The sequence below is a fragment of the Tasmannia lanceolata genome, unplaced genomic scaffold (genome assembly GCF_043159265.1).
Source record: "Tasmannia lanceolata isolate RefF3 unplaced genomic scaffold, GAP_Taslan_0.1 ptg000002l, whole genome shotgun sequence".
NCBI lineage: Eukaryota > Viridiplantae > Streptophyta > Magnoliopsida > Canellales > Winteraceae > Tasmannia > Tasmannia lanceolata.
In genome coordinates this window covers 31,077,551-31,094,699 of record NW_027518679.1, presented here as the reverse complement: position 1 = coordinate 31,094,699, position 17,149 = coordinate 31,077,551, and the positions used below count along the sequence as shown (strand labels likewise).

Sequence of the window (17,149 nt, the reverse complement as noted above, 5' to 3'; positions counted from 1 at the left end):
GGCTTAAAATACAATGGGCCCACATTGTTTTGGTGATCCAAATCATTCATTTGATTGGCCCTCACATAGATAGGGTGTCCACCAAAAATCAGCTCCAAAGGATCATCCCAACCCTACGATTTGTGGAGGCAAAAATTAACGTGTAAAAACCTTCACAAATTTGTCCATTTTTGCCTCCATAGTTTGAAGGGTTGGGATGATCCTATGGGGCTGATTTTTGGTGGACACCCTATCTATGTGAGGGCCAATCAAATGAATGGTTTGGATCACCAAAACAATGTGGGCCCATTGTATTTTAAGCCGGCGGTGTAGCTAAGTTGGCTACACCGGCGGTGTAGCTTCACTTTCCTCTATATATATATATATATATATATAGAGAGAGAGAGAGAGAGAGAGAGAGAGAGAGAGAGAGAGAAAATGGTTCCTACACATATGTGTAGAGAGTTCTCTACACACTAGCTTAAAATACAATGGGGGCCCACATTGTTTGGGTGATCCAAGCTATCCATTTTAAAGGCCCTCACATAGATAGGGTGTCTACAAAAAATCAGATCTATAGGATCATCCCAACCCTACGATTTGTGGAGGTAAAATGGATGTCTTTAAACCTTCACAAATTAGTCCATTTTTTGCCTCCACAGTTCGAATGGTTAGGATATATATAGAGAAAAACGGTTCCTACACATGTGTAGATAAGTTATCTGCACACTAGCTTAAAATACAGTGGGGGCCACATTATTTGGGTGATCCAAACCATTCATTTTTAAGGCCCTCACATAGATAGGGTGTCCACAAAAAATCAGATCCATAGGATCATCCAAACCATTCGAACTCTAAAATTGGGTTTCTCAGTGCCCTATTTCCCACTTATAACCTTTACTCAATCAATGAATCATCTACCATGTTTGTACATGTGGTAAATGAGCCACATGTACAAACACGGTAGATGATTTCTCTTCTTCAATAGACTGGTAGGGGTCCATGCCTAGCCCAGCTTACCCGTAAAAAAAAAAAATGTTTGTACACGTGCCAAGTGAGCTATGCCCATCTAATTTAGGTTGGAAAGGTACTATTGCAAAAAATTTCCCCAAGGATACCTACAAGGGAACATTCTAATCTCAGCAATCTATAGCCTAGCTTGGTAAGACATACATGCCTGAATTATACCATGTGCGACCCACCTCTAATGAATCCAGACCGACCATTCAGTGGAGGAGCCCAATAATCTCATTAATCGGGCAAATCAAACCGTCCAATTAATAAATGGACTTCCACCACAACAATAGCTCTAATTAATGTTCCATGTTTAAGTACCAAAATTACATTCAGACGAACGATTAGGATTGCTCGATCAACATTCACCAACGTTTGTTAATTGATCCAAGGTGGGCCCATCAAGTGGACTGTAGGATCTGATCAAGAGAGGGGCCCACCTATAAGCACCACTCAAAGTCAAACAACACACATTACAATTTTACAATTGCAAGTAGTCTTAGCCGCCTAGAAGACTACTCGTTAGGCTTTTCAATTCGAGGAGAAAACTCACACCACACACACAATTCTCCTCCTCCTAATTCCCAAGAATAGAAAGAGTAATACCCCCCAAAAAGGCAAAAACACAAAGGAAATGAAAATCATCCCTCACCTCTATATAATGCATTCAAAGCCCCATACAACCTTACTCTTCACAATTTCCCACGAGAAAACTTTACCCAAAATATCCCTTTCCCCAATGGATTCCATCTCTCAAATCAAAACCCTGCATCTTATCGTCCAAACCCACAAACCAAAACCCTAGATTTACTTACCCAATAAACCAGGCCCTGTCCAATTCAAATCTTACACCAAACCCTCCCAAACCTTAAAAAGCCAAAATTCCAAACCACCCTTGACCCGATTCGAATCTCAACAGAAGGAAACTCTTTGAAAACCCTAAGATTTGAAATCAAAGACAAACCCAATTCCCAAACCCATTTCAGAATCCTGGAGAAAAACCCAAAAAACTAGCAAAATTCCAAACGACCAATGACCCAATTCGAATCTAACCAGAAGGAAACTCTTTGAAAACCCCCTAAGATTCGAAATTCAGACAAACCCAATTCCCAAACCCTATATCCAACACAACCCATTTCAGAATCTTGGTGAAAAACCCTAGAAACCCTAGAATCAGAAACCCCCCTCTTTTTTTTTGTGAGAGATGGGTGTGGGAAGGGTATGTAGAGAAACGTCCAAACCCAATTGTTCTTCCTCTCAATCTGCGATTACTTCGACATCTCTCACAGAGACTGTGAATGGCTCTCACGAGTTCCTGATCACAGGTTACTCTCTATCAAAAGGTCTAGGGATTGGGAAATATATGGCATCTGATACATTCATGGTGGGGGGATATGAATGGGCAATCTATTTTTACCCTGATGGCAAAAGCATAGAAGACAATGCAACATATGTTTCGCTCTTTATTGCGCTTGCAGGTGATGGAACAGATGTGAGGGCACTTTTTGAGTTGACGCTTTTGGATCAGAGCGGAAAGGAGAGGCATAAAGTACATACCCATTTTGGGAGGAGGCTTGAGAGCGGGCCCTATACTCTAAAATACCGCGGAAGCATGTGGTAAGTTGCATATGTAAATTGTTTGTGTATTTGTGTGTATTGATTGTCCTGCTGTTTTGGTTTGTGGGTTTTGAATGCATATGTAAATTGTTGTGGTTCTTGGGAATCTTGTGCCTTTCAAATTTTTTTTTTTGTTTGTTTAATATTTAGAGATTTGAGCGGAATGTCATTGTTACGATGTTTGATTGTCCTGCTGTTTTGGTTTGTGGGTTTTGAATGCATATGTAAATTGCTGTGATTTTTGGGAATCTTGTGCCTTTCAATTTTTTAGAGATTCGAGCTGAATGTCATTGTTACGATGTCTGTTCCTGTGCATTTTGATTGGTTTTGTTGTTTGGCGTTGATTTTTTGTCCTCTCCCTCTCTCATCCATTTTTATGGTAGTTGTGGTTGTGGGGTTGAATCAGATTCCATTGGTGGGTTGTTACTATGTCTTTTCTTGTGCAGTTTGATTGGTTTTGTTGTTTGGCATTGAGATTTCAGCCTCTCCCTCTCTCATCCATTTTTTATGGTGGTTGTGTTTGTGGGGTTGAATCAGATTCCATTGGTTATTTTGGGATTTCTTATTGAGGTTTTGGTGTTTTTAGATTATGTGTCGAGGATAAGGCTGTAATTTGATTGCTTGTGAGATTCTCGCTAGGTTTACTATCAATTTATGGTAATTTATGGTTCGTTTGAGAAAGTTTCTTTTTTATTCCCCTTTTTAGTTTGGATGCTTTCTTGTTTCGTTTGATGTGATAATGTACGAAAGCAAGTATTTCTGAGGGCATAACATTTTTCAGTTTTGTTTAAGATGTTTTACTTTATTGGGAGAGTTTAATGATTAGAACATAGTTACCGGATTCACCATCCGCCCTCCGATCCGCGATCCGGGGTCGCACGATCCGAAACGTGGTTCACTAACGACCCGGATCGCCAAAAATGACGAACCATGGCGACCCGCGGGAGAGAAAGAGAGAGAGAGATGCATATAGACTAGAAGAGAGATGGAGAGAGCTACAAGTTTTATATATTTTGGGTTGAATTGGAACTAGAGCTTTATTTTGAAAAAAAATATGTAGGGCATACATGAGGTTTTTTTATTTTTTTATTAAATGGATGTAGTATGGACTATGGAAGGATATTCAACGAGAACTTTCTTTTTGAAAAAATATGTATGACATACATGAGGTTTTTATATTTTGTGTATTAAATGTGTGTAGTGTGTACTATGGAATGACATTCTTGTAAAAATATATGAAATTATATATATATATATATATATATATATATATATATATATATATATATATATACCCTCATCGTACCGCGTACCGAACTACCATCGTACCCATACCCGTTCCCGTACCGTGTACAGGAACGAACGGCGTTCCAGGTAACCTTGGATTAGAATCATGTGAAAGGAAGGTCAATATAACATGCTAATATCGGAATCGAACCATCAAGTTGGCAGTAGTTTTCTTTGGTTGCTTAATCGCGAGCTGACACCCACCGACTGTGATGCAAGATTTAGACCATTGGGAAAAGGGAAGAGATATTTACGCCCTTTTTTATTATTAGGGACACCCAACGCCAGTGTATCAATGACTAAAGGAGGGCTAATGTGCGCCAGTGTTTCAATGACTAAAGGAGGGCTAATGTGCGCCAGTGTTTCAATGACTAAAGGAGGGCTAATGTATTTGATGTCAAAAGAATCCAGTGGGTTTGATTGCCACGCACACTGGCACGGGGTGTCCTTGGTGATCAAAAGGGGCGTAAATATCATTTCTCTTGTGAAAATTAACCTGCAAATATAGTTTACAGTGTGACCAGTTTCTCTTATATTTAGAAGTTTGTGTTAGCTCATTGTTTTAAGAAGTACTGAAAGCATTGCTGCCAGCATTTTTCGAAATGATGTCTTAAAATATATCCTTCAATGGGTCCAGTGATCAAGGTCTCCAATACTCATTGATGTGGATGAGGTTACATGGAGATTGTTGATTCATTCACGATGCTTGCCATTGCTGTTGTAATGCACTCTTGGTTTTTTACCATATTTTTGGTTAATTATGTAGTCATGGTGGTCCTTCTAGTGTACTCTGTCTATGCTGGTAAAGTGACTGAGGTGGTTCCCATGTTGTTTGGGTTCTCACTCTTGTATATTTTTTTAATGGTAAAATTTGGGGCACCATTGTAGTTTTATTATTAAATTTTTTTTTTCACCTTATAGAGGGCAAGCCTTGGCGCAATGGTAAGGTTGCTCCATTGTGACCTGGTGGTCACGGGTTCAAGTCATGGAAACAGCCTCTCTGCACATCAGGGGTAAGGCTGCGTACATCTAGCCCTCCCCAGACCCCGCAATGGTGGGAGCCTCGTGCACTGGGGCGCCCTTATTTTACAGAAAAGAAAAGGAAGGAATAAATTAAATATTATTTTTAGGTGGAAAAGAAAAATCTTTTCAAATTATTACTTTTTGAATCCGAAGTCTCATTGCCCGAGCAGCTGGCTCCTGTCACCAAAACTCTTTACACGATTGTGATGAATAACTACAAGTCTCTGGAGGCTAAATATGCCATATCGACAGGTACATATGCTATTGGTTAGATACCAATTTTAATAGTATCCTCTGTGCTGAGGTCGTTTAGTTGACTCATGAGGTAGAGAGCAATATCCTTGATACTATTCAAAAAAAAAAAAAGAAAAAAAAAAGAGCAATATCCTTGATGAACTATGGTCGATTGTTCCATCTGGTCTCCCCAGTTCTTTGACTAATTGTCCCTTTAGTTGCATTGTAATGTTGAAGTTATTCGCTGACTGTTGACCATACCTTCCTCTAGGCACTCATGTTCCTGACAAACAACCTCTTTCTTTTTTTTATTAAAAAATAAATTTTTTGCTATGCATAGAAAGTATGGCATTATATCGCCGAAGATAAAATTTATTTTGTATAGTGCTCCTACAATTTTGAACATTTGTATTGTTGAATAAATCCGTCAGGCAAAGCAAATCCAATCCGATCATGCACAAATTAATAGAAAAGTAAAATAAACACAAGCCATGAGATGAACACCGAAATTTTACGTGTTTCGGCCAAGATGCCTACGTCCACGAGCGAGAACATAATCTTCACTATGAGAAAACAATATACAAGGATTACTATGGATTTACCCCAAAATCCCCAAACTCGCAACCCTTTCCTTGCTTCTCAACCAAGTCCATACCCAAGAGAACCACGAGAAAAATCCCAAGGGTTATTTTAGATGTTTATTTTGTGATCACCACTGCATGAGAGGTGTTAGCCACCTCAAGGATCATTTGATGGGGTCACACCATTGAATAAAACGAGGCATTAATCGTCCTGTCTCCACCAGAAGTTACTCAAGAATGTGCAAATGCGTTGAGGAATTTTAGAAGTAAAATAAGATAGTAGCAATGAGTTTCTAATGGACAATGGAAGGGGGTTTGTGAGTTATAGTCTTAGTGGAGAGGGACCTGATAGTGAGACTCCCGTTGGTGGTGGTGCTTCTCAACCGTGACCTAAGCTGAGGGGAGGCGTTCCATTGATCAATTATCACTGTCAAAGCTAAATAAACTACACTAAACACTCTATGTGGATGAAAGATGGAAGGAATGAAGTTTGTAAGAAGATAGGGTGTTTTGTCTTTGCAAATTCCCTTCCTTTGTGAATAGTTCTTTTTTGTGGCTATGCTTGAGGCTGTTGGGGCATGTGTGGTTAGTGTGAAACCCTCCTCCGTGCATTAGATGAGGACATGGATCCTCAAGGAGGAATTTAAGAATATAAATGACGTTAGAGAAGACCACAAGAAAGGCATGGGCAAAATATGAGTGTAGCGTCATGTCGGATGGGAAGAATAGATGCTTGATTAACTTTCGCTAGATTAATTTTCCTCCGAGACATTTGCTACCTGTAGTGCAAAATATGAGTGTGCATTAAGACTATAGTGCCATTCGTTATTGTCTTCAAGGAGGTGTATTCAGAGAAGAGATCTTTTATGGGATTTATTTATGAGCTGATGGATTCATCCAATGGAAAAGATTGTTTTTAAATGTGTGGGCAACAAAAGAAATTATCTTCCTATTTGGAGGAAGATAAATGAGTGATGGGCAAAACAATTACATTATCTTCTACATGCAGTTGGCTGCCACTTAAATCCTTGGCTCAAATGCTCAGATAGTTTCTCCAATGTGGATGAGGTAAAAGATGGTATCTTAGTGTATCAATAGGCTGCTGAGCACAGACACCAGCAAAAGGAGAGTTTGACACCCTTATGGCCATTGAGGCGAGGAAGAATCGCTCTTCAGATGCTATTTAGTTTTTGTTTTTTACTTATTTAGTGTTAGTTAATTTGATATCTCGTAGTTTCTCCAATGTGGATGAGGTAGTTTCTCCAATGTGGATGAGGTAAACGATGGTATCTTAGTGTTATCTTAGTGCATCGATAGGCTGTTGGGCACAGACACGGCAAAAGGAGAGTTTGACACCCTTATGGCCATTGAGGCGAGGAAGAATCGCTCTTCAGATGCTATTTAGTTTTTGTTTTTTTACTTATTTAGATGTTAGTTAATTTGATATCTCCTCTTGATCGGTATGTTCATTATTTGTTATCTTAATAAAACCATTCAAAAAAATTATTTATTATCTAATAAATGTCAACTGCGTTTTGTGGTTGACTGGTGGATCTGCATCCTCTTTGGATTCAAGACATCAGAGTTGACAGCTTTTGTTGTGCGGGGCCAAAGCCTCATATGCAATGCTTTGGAATAATTTAACAAGGGAGATGGTAAATTTGCACCCCCTGTGTGATTATTCGCACCCTTTTAACGTGATTTGACGTCAAAAAGCGTAAAAAAGGAGGGTAACGTGAATAGAACTTTAACACCTTTTGACATCAAATCATGTGAAAGGGGTGCGAATAATCCTATAGGAGGTGCGAATTTATCATCTCCCTTTAATAATTAGGTACATTTTAATCTTTTAAAGAGATCAACCCAAATAAGAATCTTTCTAATAATTTAAAACATGAAATGGTTTAAAAAAAAGATATCAAATTTAAGTGATAAAATAGATGGGATATCCTTCTCCATTGCTATCATAGCATTAAGATATCCTTTTTTATTATATTTCAAATTGCATATGACCGGGTGTCTTTTTCAACGAAGTATTTTATGCAAACATAAGTACAAACACATGTAAATATATACTTATTAAGTGTGTGAGAGGTGATTGAAGATGAGAAGTACATAATTTCTGTTTTTTTTTTCTTTTGGTAGGTAAGGATGAAGTTTGAACACTCTCCTAAATGCTACACACTTGATGGCATCACCACTAAGAGCAAATGCTCAACCTCAAGTATGCAATTAGTTAAAAAAGATGCACTGATGCACATAATAATAAAATATGGAACAAACTGAATTAATGATACTCCTGATTGCAGTAACTACATGCATTTTTGGTGCATTTCTGGCATGCTATATATGAATTCAGTTTATATAGTCCAAATGCTTCTTTAAGTCTGTTATGCCAAAGTCTTTTCTTTTCCTGTTGCATTTCCTCACTTATAATGTATGCTACTCAAGGATTTAAATTTTGGTCTCGGTCTCGGTTTTGGACACAGGCGAAACCAAAATTTCCACCGAAATTCGGTAAAAAAGAAACAAATTTCATTAATGTACCGAAATTGAGTCCGAAATTTTGGAAAAAGAACTTTAAAAATCACATTACCAAAATTTGGGACTCTGGCCGAAATTTCAGATCGTAGCTTGCGCAAATGCTACTCTTAATTTTTGTAGGTTGCTCAAATGCTACTGTTGATTTTTGTCGCTTGCTCAAATGTGCAATTTCAAAATTATGCACAGTGGAGGTGAACAATAATAGGTGGGCCTGTTGAATTGTGCAGGGGCTATAAACGTTTTTTCAAAAGAACTGCTCTGGAGGTATCAGACTACCTTAAAGATGATTGCCTCTCGGTTCATTGTAGCGTTGGTGTTGTTCAGTCACACACAGAAGGGCCCAAGCTTTACACCATACCAGTGCCACCTTCTGACATTGGTGAGCATTTTGGGAAGCTTTTGGAAAGTGGGAAGGGGACTGATGCAAATTTTGAAGTTGATGGGGAGATCTTTCCTGCCCATAAGTTGGTACTTGCTGCTCGCTCACCTGTGTTCAGGGCACAACTTTTTGGCCCAATGAAGGATCGAAACACGGAGTGTATAAAGATTGAAGACATGGAAGCTCCAGTTTTTAAGGTTCTTCAATGCCTTCCAGTCTATTTATAATTTTTTTTTATTCTGTCAATTTGCTTGCATAGTTATACTATATTCTTTCATAATATACTTGCATGGACTTTCTTGTTGGACTAAAATACCCTCTAATGACTTAAGAACTCTATCTTAAATTTCCCGTAAGTCATGTGTAGGGCTTATGTTAGAAAACGCCACAACTCAAAGAAACCCTGTGATATTTGTGGGAAAAGACTGTGGTACCCCTCATATAACTTAAGGGACTTGAGGGACACCTAAAAACTCTTTAAAGATTAAAATATGACCACTATGATGGACCCTGGACCGATATTTCTTTGGAAAATATAAACTCATATAAGCATCAGATGGAGATGTTTCTACATGCAAGCCGTTTTTCCATAGCTTCTGTTTATACCCTAATTTTGACATATTTGCACATTGATTTGCAAATTCGCCGTGGTAGGTTTGTTGCAGGGCTGATTTCATTGCATTGCATTGCATTGGTTCAAGTCTTTGTTCAACCCAATATAGTTTTATGAACAATTTTTGAACGCATGATATGATTCTTTCATGGTTGCACATTTTGCAGGCATTGCTTCATTTCATATACTGGGATGCCCTGCCCGACATGCAAGATCTCTCTGGTTTAAATTCAAAATGGGCTTCCACCTTGATGGCACAACATTTACTTGCGGCAGCAGACCGGTATGGATTGGAGAGACTTAGGTTGCTCTGTGAAGACGAGCTCTGTAAAGAAATTGCCATAAACACTGTAGCCACCACCTTAGCTTTGGCGGAACAACATCACTGTTTTGAGCTAAAAGCCTTGTGTCTCAAATTTGTTGCCTTGCCAGAAAATCTTAGAGGTAATGTTGTTGCCTTTTTCTTCGATTTCTCCTGATCAAAGCATTTAAATGCAATTGTAGTTTAGCATCTATGTCACAAATATCTCGTTCTTGTTCATTTTCAAAATATAGCGATTTTATTGTTCCATTTTGATAAAACGACAAAATCTTGAAATAATCCCAAGAATTTAAAAAAAAAGGCAATTGATACTGGCACTACCATTTTGGATGATTGCATAACAAAACTTGTCTTTTCTTTTTTATTTTGCTTCTGACAGATTTTGGGGAATTGTAGTAATCTTTAACTGCTGGTTAAATTATAAAAGACAAGGTGATTGAGTTCAATTTTAAAAACATGGTAGTGCCAATACCAGTGGCCTAAAAAATCTTGAAATAATCCCAAGAATTAAAAAAAGGGCAACTGATATTGGCACTACCATTTTGGATAGTTGCATAACAAAACTTGTCTTTTCTTTTTTATTTTGCTTCTGACAGATTTTGGGGAATTGTAATAACCTTTAACTGCTGGTTAAATTATGAAAGACAAGGTGATTTAGTTCAATTTTAAAAACATGGTAGTGCCAATATCAGTGGCCTAAAAAATATAGCGATATTTCCTAAAAAGACAAGGTGATAATATCATGATATTTTTACGATATCTGTTATTCTATATGTTTCTCAATTTATTACATTTTTTATCGTTTTTTCCCAATATAAACCCGAGAAAATAAAACAAATTTAATATATCCCGAGATTTTCCCTTGTCAAGAAAGTCCCGAAAACGATATTTGTGACCTAGTTTGGAATTTACAATTGACACATAAAATCCAACTTTATTTAGTGTCAGAGAAGAAAAGAACTCGATCCCGTCTTCGTTAATAATCTTATTTCCGGCTCTTTATGGTTTTATTGTTGGTTTGTTCTTTCAGCGGTGATGCAAACTGATGGGTTCGAGTATTTGGAGACGAGTTGCCCAGCTGTGTTGACAGAGCTTTTGGAATATGTGGCAAAAGTCGGGGAGCATTCCGTAATGGTCTCTCGACGACGTGCGAATGAAATGCTTGATGGAAGCGATGGCAATGGGAGGCGTGTCAAACAACGGATATAATCCAACCCACTTACCCATCTCGCAATTCTACAGCGAGCTCTTGTCCAGATGGTTAGAAACATCTTCAATTGTTTTGTTTTTTTTTCTTTTGAGGTGTAAAAATAGTAATGTTGTTGCATCTGATTTTCATGGTATGTGAAGGTTTTCATGAGAATGGGACAGACCTCTTCGGGTCATCTATTGTTAGATTGTCTATTTCATCGTCGTTCTCGCATGTGAAATGGTTTTGGTTGTTACTTAAGCTTATTATGTGACCCAAATTATTTTTTTACTCCTAAATTAAGCCTGAGTAATTTGGTTAGTTGCTTCATGGCATGACACGCTGTAGGGGGAACTTCATTGTCACTTTGTTTACAGGAATTATGCTTGTGTTCTTGGTGGCGGTGATCGATGATGTCGTTATTGCCCTCGTCGGCATCAGTCTCTGCAAGAAACTCCTATCAAAATCAGCCGAACCCGTCTGAGAAATTTCTTGACCTCCAATAAACCCATGTACTTAATGCCAGGAATTCTGTTCATGTGGCTTTCTTGTGCTCTGTGGTTATGGGAGGTTTGGAATTGAGTTAACAGTAACTGCAAATGGTGGTTAATCTGGTGTTAAATTTCAGTATAGTGTGTGCGTTTGCTAGATTATGATGTCTGTTATATTTTGATTTTGAAATTCTCGTGAAATCATATATAAGAAATTGACTAATAATTCCAAAAAAAATTTGCGTATTGAATTATTAGATATTTTTTATAGTTCCAGGCGGGGGTTGAAAATTTTGTGTCTTGGAGAAAGAAAGGAAAATGTTGTGGAATATTTGTTTGCTTGCTACTTAGTGGGTCATATGGAAAGAGAGGAATTTGAGAATCTTTGAAGGGATAGCGACATCCCCTCATTGGCTCTATATGAAAATTATAGCCTTAGCTATTTCATGGGTGAGACGGATTCTGTTGTTCCATTTTGTATCGGGTTTTTATCATTGGGAGGGTTGGAGGGAAGTTTGCTTTAGTGGGGAAGGGAGGCCTCAAATCTCTCAAAGGTGGGAGCCTCCTCCTCTCGGGAAGGTTAAACTAAACTTTGATGGGGCTAGTTTTGGTAATCTGGGTTCGGCGGGGTTGGTGGACTATGTCGGAATGGTTGTGGAGTGTTTAGTGGGCTTATTCGGGTCCGATTGGGATCGGTGATGCTACGGAGGCTGAAGTTAAAGCGGTTTATTATAGTGGAGGGTGACTCATTGAATGTGATCAGTTGGCTTAAAGGTGGGGTGCCACCACCTTTGAGGTTTGATGCCATGTTTGACGAAATTGATGATCTAATTGCGGGTTCGTTTATTGATATAAATCATCTTCAGAGATCAGCTAACGGGGAGGCGGATTCATTGGCTAGGGGAGGGGTGAGGAGATTGGTCTTCGAGTGGTTTGACTATTTTCCGCCATAAATTGTATTCTGTTTTTATCTTCTTTTTGTTTGTGCCCTGAACTATTGTGTGTGGTCCATCTTAGTCCTCCCCTCCTTTTTATTATTAAGAGAGAGAGAGAGAGAGAGAGAGAGAGAGAGAGAGAGAGAGAGGAGTTTTTATATGGTGTAACCCCCATATTTTTCAATAAGTAGGGACGGACCGCATCATAGGCTGATGGAAACTGTTGATGGGCTATAAGGTAAATTGGTTGTGCCTAAAAAACATTTCCATAGGATGATCCCAACCCTTAGATCTATAGAGGAAGTGCATATTATGGAAACCTCAATAGATCAGAGGTCTAGGATCATCCTATGGGAATGATTTTTGGGGCGCAACCTATTTTCACTGGACGGTTTGGATCATCCTATGATGTGGTCCGTACAGTATTTAAAAAAAAATACGGGCCATATAAAATCTCAAACAAATACAGAGGTAGAAAGGAGGAGAATTTATCAGGCCTTGTGACATGATATATTTGCCCCTTTTCTTCCCAGGGCCACCCCTCGTATTGTTAAAAAAAAACAGTCATAAATTAAATACACTCTAGAGAGGGTTGGCCCCGGGATGATAAGAGTGCAAATATATTAAATTGTGGCCCAACGAATGAACGGTTTGGATCATCCGCCCAGCTCTTATTTCTGTCTCCTCGTTTTAAGCCGTTGAAGAGAAATAGCAAAAAGAGGGAGATTTTTTGCTTTTTCCTCAAGAACAAAAAAAAAATGGTAACTATTTTATTTATTTTATTGTGATTCTTATTTTCCATGGGATTCCTTCACTGGGTTTCTTTGGAAAATCTCTGTTTGTTAATTTCATGATTTTTGTATATTTTTTTGGGCAGTTGTTCTTCTCTTATTTCAAGGAGTTAGTGGGTAAGGAAGTGACTGTTGAATTGAAGAACGATCTTGCAATACGAGGGATTTTGCATTCGGTGGATCAATACCTCAATATAAAGCTCGAAAACACTAGGGTTGTCGATCAAGACAAGTATCCCCACATGGTATCGAATTTTTCTTTGATCTTTCTAGGGTTTTGGTTTGTTTTTCTTTTGATTGGGATTTGATTTTGATGGATTATATTGGATATTGATGTGAATTTAATTCATTCATTGTTAGAAATTGGTTTGTGGAATACAATGGTGTCAAAAAAGAAAAGGGTTTTTGGGTGAATGAATAATATATTTAGGGTTTTGGGTTTAGGGTTTATGTTGCTTTTGAAGATTTTTGGAGATTATTTTTTTAAGTGATAAAAATTGTATTTGGGTTACTGGTAAGACAAGTATCCCCACACGGTATCTCCTTTTCTGTGATCTTTCTTGGGTTTTTGTTTGTTTTCCTTTAATTGGGATTGATTCTGATGGATTATGTTGGATATTGATGAGAATTTAACTCATTCATTGCTAGAAATTGGTGTGTTGAGCACAATGGTGTGAAAAAGAAAAGGGTTTTTGGTTGAATTAATACTATATTTAGCATTTAGGGTTTATGGTTTAGTTTGGTTTTGAAGATTTTTTGAGATTATTGCCTAGGGTTTTGGTTGATGGGAATTAACTCATTCATTATTAGAAATTGGTGGTCTTTTGTAAAAACCCCAAGATTTTTATGAGAGGATGGGGGATGGGAGTGTGTTGTGGGTCGTTAGTCATAGGAGAATTCTCAAGCAATAAGAGATATATTCTCTCTCTTGTAAATCCCTGGACCATTTTTACGTATCTCCTCATTAATTCAACAAGAGAATTGGGACTTCGGTCCTGGAGGAGTCTTCTCGATATAATCATCTTTTAGGGAGATCATACTTGAAGAGAACAGGTGTCTCTTTTAACTAGAATGTGGGGCTCTCCAGCCCCACCTAGGGCGAAGGCTTTTTGTTGGGAAACAGTAGCAGGCAGACTAAATACATGCGAAAAACTTCAAAGGAAAACTTTCTACTCTTGAGCATGTGTGTCTTATGTAAAAAGGAAGAAGAGTTCGGATCGCTTGTTTCTATTTTGCTCCATTTTGTGGCGGGTGGAGGGCAATCCTAGCTTGTTATGGAGTTTATTGGTGGGGGCAATCCTAGCTTGTCATGGATCTCTTGACTACACTTCATCGTGTTGTCGTCATGTCAGATTTGACATGAGAATCGTTATTGAGGTGGGATTGATCACTTGACCACTGAGTTTCATCATTTAGATGGGTTTGCATATTTACTACCATGAATTGCCACAAGAACATTTACTGTTTCATCAAAGCTTGCAAGAAACATATGGATTAAAAGTTGATATGGGGACTCCCTCAAAAAAGCTAGCTCTTGCACTTTGTTGCTGGCAGCAGGAGCAACAACCAAACGAAGCTAGTGATATTGGCACTAAGCAACAAGGCACATGTTTCTAAAATCAGGGGATTGATATGTTGGTGTTGCCTGCTGATGCTAATTACACTACTCTTGAAGTTGTCATGTCATGCTCGATATCAGGTGATATTTCTTGATTTTTTATATGGTCAGTACCTTTTTTTAAGCCTATGCAACTGTAGATTTAAATTATCTACATCACAAAGATCAGGGGAAATAATCTCTAGAGTCATGCTTGTTAAAACTATAGTTCATCATTCACATCACAATGCCATACTGAACCTTCTTGTCAGTGACCCATATTGGTGATGGTTGATCACGTGTTTCCATGAGTTGTACCAAAAGTAATCGGCCTTCATCGTTATTTGCATGATTCACTTAGTGACATGAGTTTAGAGGGGCTTCATGAAGCATTTTTCTGTTAAGACTGCTGCTCTTTTTCTGCACAATTGCTGTCACCCCTCCAGGGTCCCTTTTGGCTTTTAGGTCGACCATCTCTCCTTGATTAGATGACCATGGACAGACAGCCAAATGTACTAGTGGCATAAGTGTTTGGTGATTAGGACAGTGATGTGATGGGCCATTACCAGGTGATAGTGGACTCAAGTGCCATGCCAAACAGAGATCATGTACCCATAATCATGAGTTGCAAACAATCAATAGTTTTACTGGACATTATTTCATCACCCTACAGATAATCTCAATCACGGCAAGACCGGCGGCAAATAACCAGACTTGAGATGATTGTCGTTATCAATGGACTTGATCACTGTGCAGATAATGGTGGCCCGTGACCATAAAGTTGGACGGGCAGTCCTTTGTCCTTTTCTCAGAAAGTAATGCATGGAGAGAAGGGAAACAAAATAGGTAGGAAAAGTCACATACTTATATGGGATCATCTGTTTGTAATTGGAGTTTTCTCAGTTTCATTTCCATTATAGTTTTGTTTTTGGGTGTTTTTGGCTTGTGCTGTAATCTACATGCATCTTTTTACTGACCACGAACACTCTCCAGGTCCCCTTCGAATGTTTCAGGCCTGCTTATGCTTATGGGTCATTATTCTTTTTGGGCTTTTATTTCTTCGCAATTTTTACTGATTGATATTGTATTTGTAGCACAGGAATTCCCAATTTTGGGGCCCATTCTCCAACCAGGAGAACCTCATTTAAATGATGAAAATAGTCTTTTCAGTTTCATTTCCAGGAATTTCCCAATATTTTTTGTATCTATTTCGCATGTTTTGGTCGCTACTTGAAATTTAGAATTTTTTTCGTTTCCTCTAAACAGTAAACATCGAGCTTTACTACATTTGTTACTAGACGATAATATCTAGATCAGCACATTCAATTTTAATACTTCCGTCATATCATGTGTGATAATTACATGATAACATCTTACTTTACCTAGGCATCTCAAAACGGCAGCATATTCATGAATGAGAATTCTAAGCCTGGAGTTATGCACCCAATTCGATTTACATCGTTAACTTTGTGCATGGAGATGGATTTGATCTTCTGTTTCTTCCTTCGCAGATGTCTGTGAGGAACTGTTTCATCAGGGGGTCTGTCGTGAGGTATGTTCAACTCCCCCCGGATGGAGTTGACACTGATATCCTTCATGATGCTACAAGGAGAGAAGCTCGTGGCGGTTGATTACTATCTTCTCCTTTTTAAGCTCTTAAAAGAGAAAAGAAGAGAGGTGATCAATTGGGTTTTTTTATTCAAATACTGCTGCTGATTTGTTAAATGTATCGATAGCTAGATTTATATCTCTTGATCTAATGAGAAAACATTCTGTTATTGTCTGGTTAACTGAAACTGTTTCACTGCTAATCTCTATTATTTATAGGAAATTCAGTATCTATCACTCAATGTTCGTGACTCTGTTCATGGTTTCTACTTGTCATGACTCGGTTCATGGTTTCTACTTGTTGAGTGACCCAATTTGCAGGAGTTGGCCTGGTTCGATTCTGGTCGGCTGTAAATTTATCTGTGGGATTGTTTGGGAAATGTTGAAGTATAAAAGACTAAATAACGCCATCACCAACAACTTAAGCTTTTGGAGTAATTGGTTGTTTCACTTGGTACCAGAGCAAAGGTCCTGGTTTTCAAAACTCCTGGATATTAAAAATCCACGTGTAATGGCTAACCCAAAAGAGGAGCCGCATGTGCCACATGTAGGCCAATCCAAAAAAAAAGAGGGGCCACACATGAGGGTGAGTGAAGATTAAATAACACCGTCTCTGACTAGAAATTCTCTTGATGGCAGTTTTTTTTAACCAAAATCACCTCTAAGTAGTTGTTAATTACTTTAAAATTTTTTTACTCCCTGGTATATCATTTGCTTAAAAACTGATGGGATGAACATTAAAGACACCAGGAGAATGTTTGGAAAATGCTAAAAAGAGAGGGTTCATATGCTCTTCTTGAAAGCCATTTACTGTTGAGAAACACCTTGATGGGAAGATTTTAGGCCATTGAACCCTCAACCCTCTTTCAGGGTTCCCCCGATTTTAGTAGTCCTTAATCTTATACATGGGCCATCCATTCAAGTGGGACCGAAGCCATATGGATT

The 17,149-nt window shown here is 38.3% G+C and overlaps 2 protein-coding genes across 4 annotated transcripts; both read left to right on the top strand.

The window, feature by feature from the left end:
• The first annotated feature begins 1,567 nt into the window (after nt 1-1,567).
• Nucleotides 1,568-11,484, top strand: LOC143865859 (BTB/POZ and MATH domain-containing protein 2-like). Of its 2 annotated transcripts, XR_013242286.1 has the most exons (5): nt 1,568-2,610; nt 8,507-8,855; nt 9,439-9,715; nt 10,624-10,853; nt 11,160-11,484. XR_013242286.1 is itself a non-coding variant. In XM_077375944.1 (4 exons), the coding sequence occupies exons 1-4, from the start codon at nt 2,198-2,200 to the stop codon at nt 10,800-10,802; spliced, it is 1,218 nt and encodes a 405-aa protein (XP_077232059.1). In that variant the 5' UTR covers nt 1,568-2,197; the 3' UTR covers nt 10,803-11,016. The 2 variants fall into 2 exon arrangements, 1 of the variants encoding a protein (XP_077232059.1); XM_077375944.1 differs by lacking the exon at nt 11,160-11,484 and having other exon boundaries at nt 10,624-11,016.
• A 297-nt stretch (nt 11,485-11,781) lies between these two features.
• LOC143866064 (sm-like protein LSM2) lies at nt 11,782-16,446 on the top strand. 2 transcript variants are annotated; one of them, XM_077375952.1, is made up of 3 exons: nt 11,782-12,181; nt 13,086-13,244; nt 16,108-16,446. In XM_077375952.1, exons 1-3 carry the CDS (start codon nt 11,972-11,974, stop codon nt 16,225-16,227), a joined length of 489 nt encoding a protein of 162 aa, XP_077232067.1. In that variant the 5' UTR covers nt 11,782-11,971; the 3' UTR covers nt 16,228-16,446. The 2 variants fall into 2 exon arrangements, with proteins under 2 accessions (XP_077232067.1, XP_077232072.1); XM_077375957.1 differs by lacking the exon at nt 11,782-12,181 and adding an exon at nt 12,425-12,969.
• Nucleotides 16,447-17,149: the final 703 nt, after the last annotated feature.

What these genes read in the sequence shown, in the direction of transcription:
- LOC143866064 (XM_077375952.1), top strand. Translation starts at nt 11,972, where the DNA reads ATGCTACGGAGGCTGAAGTTAAAGCGGTTTATTATAGTGGAGGGTGAC. An exon ending in ATTCATTGGCTAGGGGAGGG is followed by an intron (nt 12,182 to 13,085) that starts GTGAGGAGATTG and finishes TTTTTTGGGCAG; the next exon opens with TTGTTCTTCTCTTATTTCAA. An exon ending in AAGACAAGTATCCCCACATG is followed by an intron (nt 13,245 to 16,107) that starts GTATCGAATTTT and finishes CTTCCTTCGCAG; the next exon opens with ATGTCTGTGAGGAACTGTTT.
- LOC143865859 (XM_077375944.1), top strand. Translation starts at nt 2,198, where the DNA reads ATGGGTGTGGGAAGGGTATGTAGAGAAACGTCCAAACCCAATTGTTCT. An exon ending in AAATACCGCGGAAGCATGTG is followed by an intron (nt 2,611 to 8,506) that starts GTAAGTTGCATA and finishes TGAATTGTGCAG; the next exon opens with GGGCTATAAACGTTTTTTCA. An exon ending in TGGAAGCTCCAGTTTTTAAG is followed by an intron (nt 8,856 to 9,438) that starts GTTCTTCAATGC and finishes CACATTTTGCAG; the next exon opens with GCATTGCTTCATTTCATATA.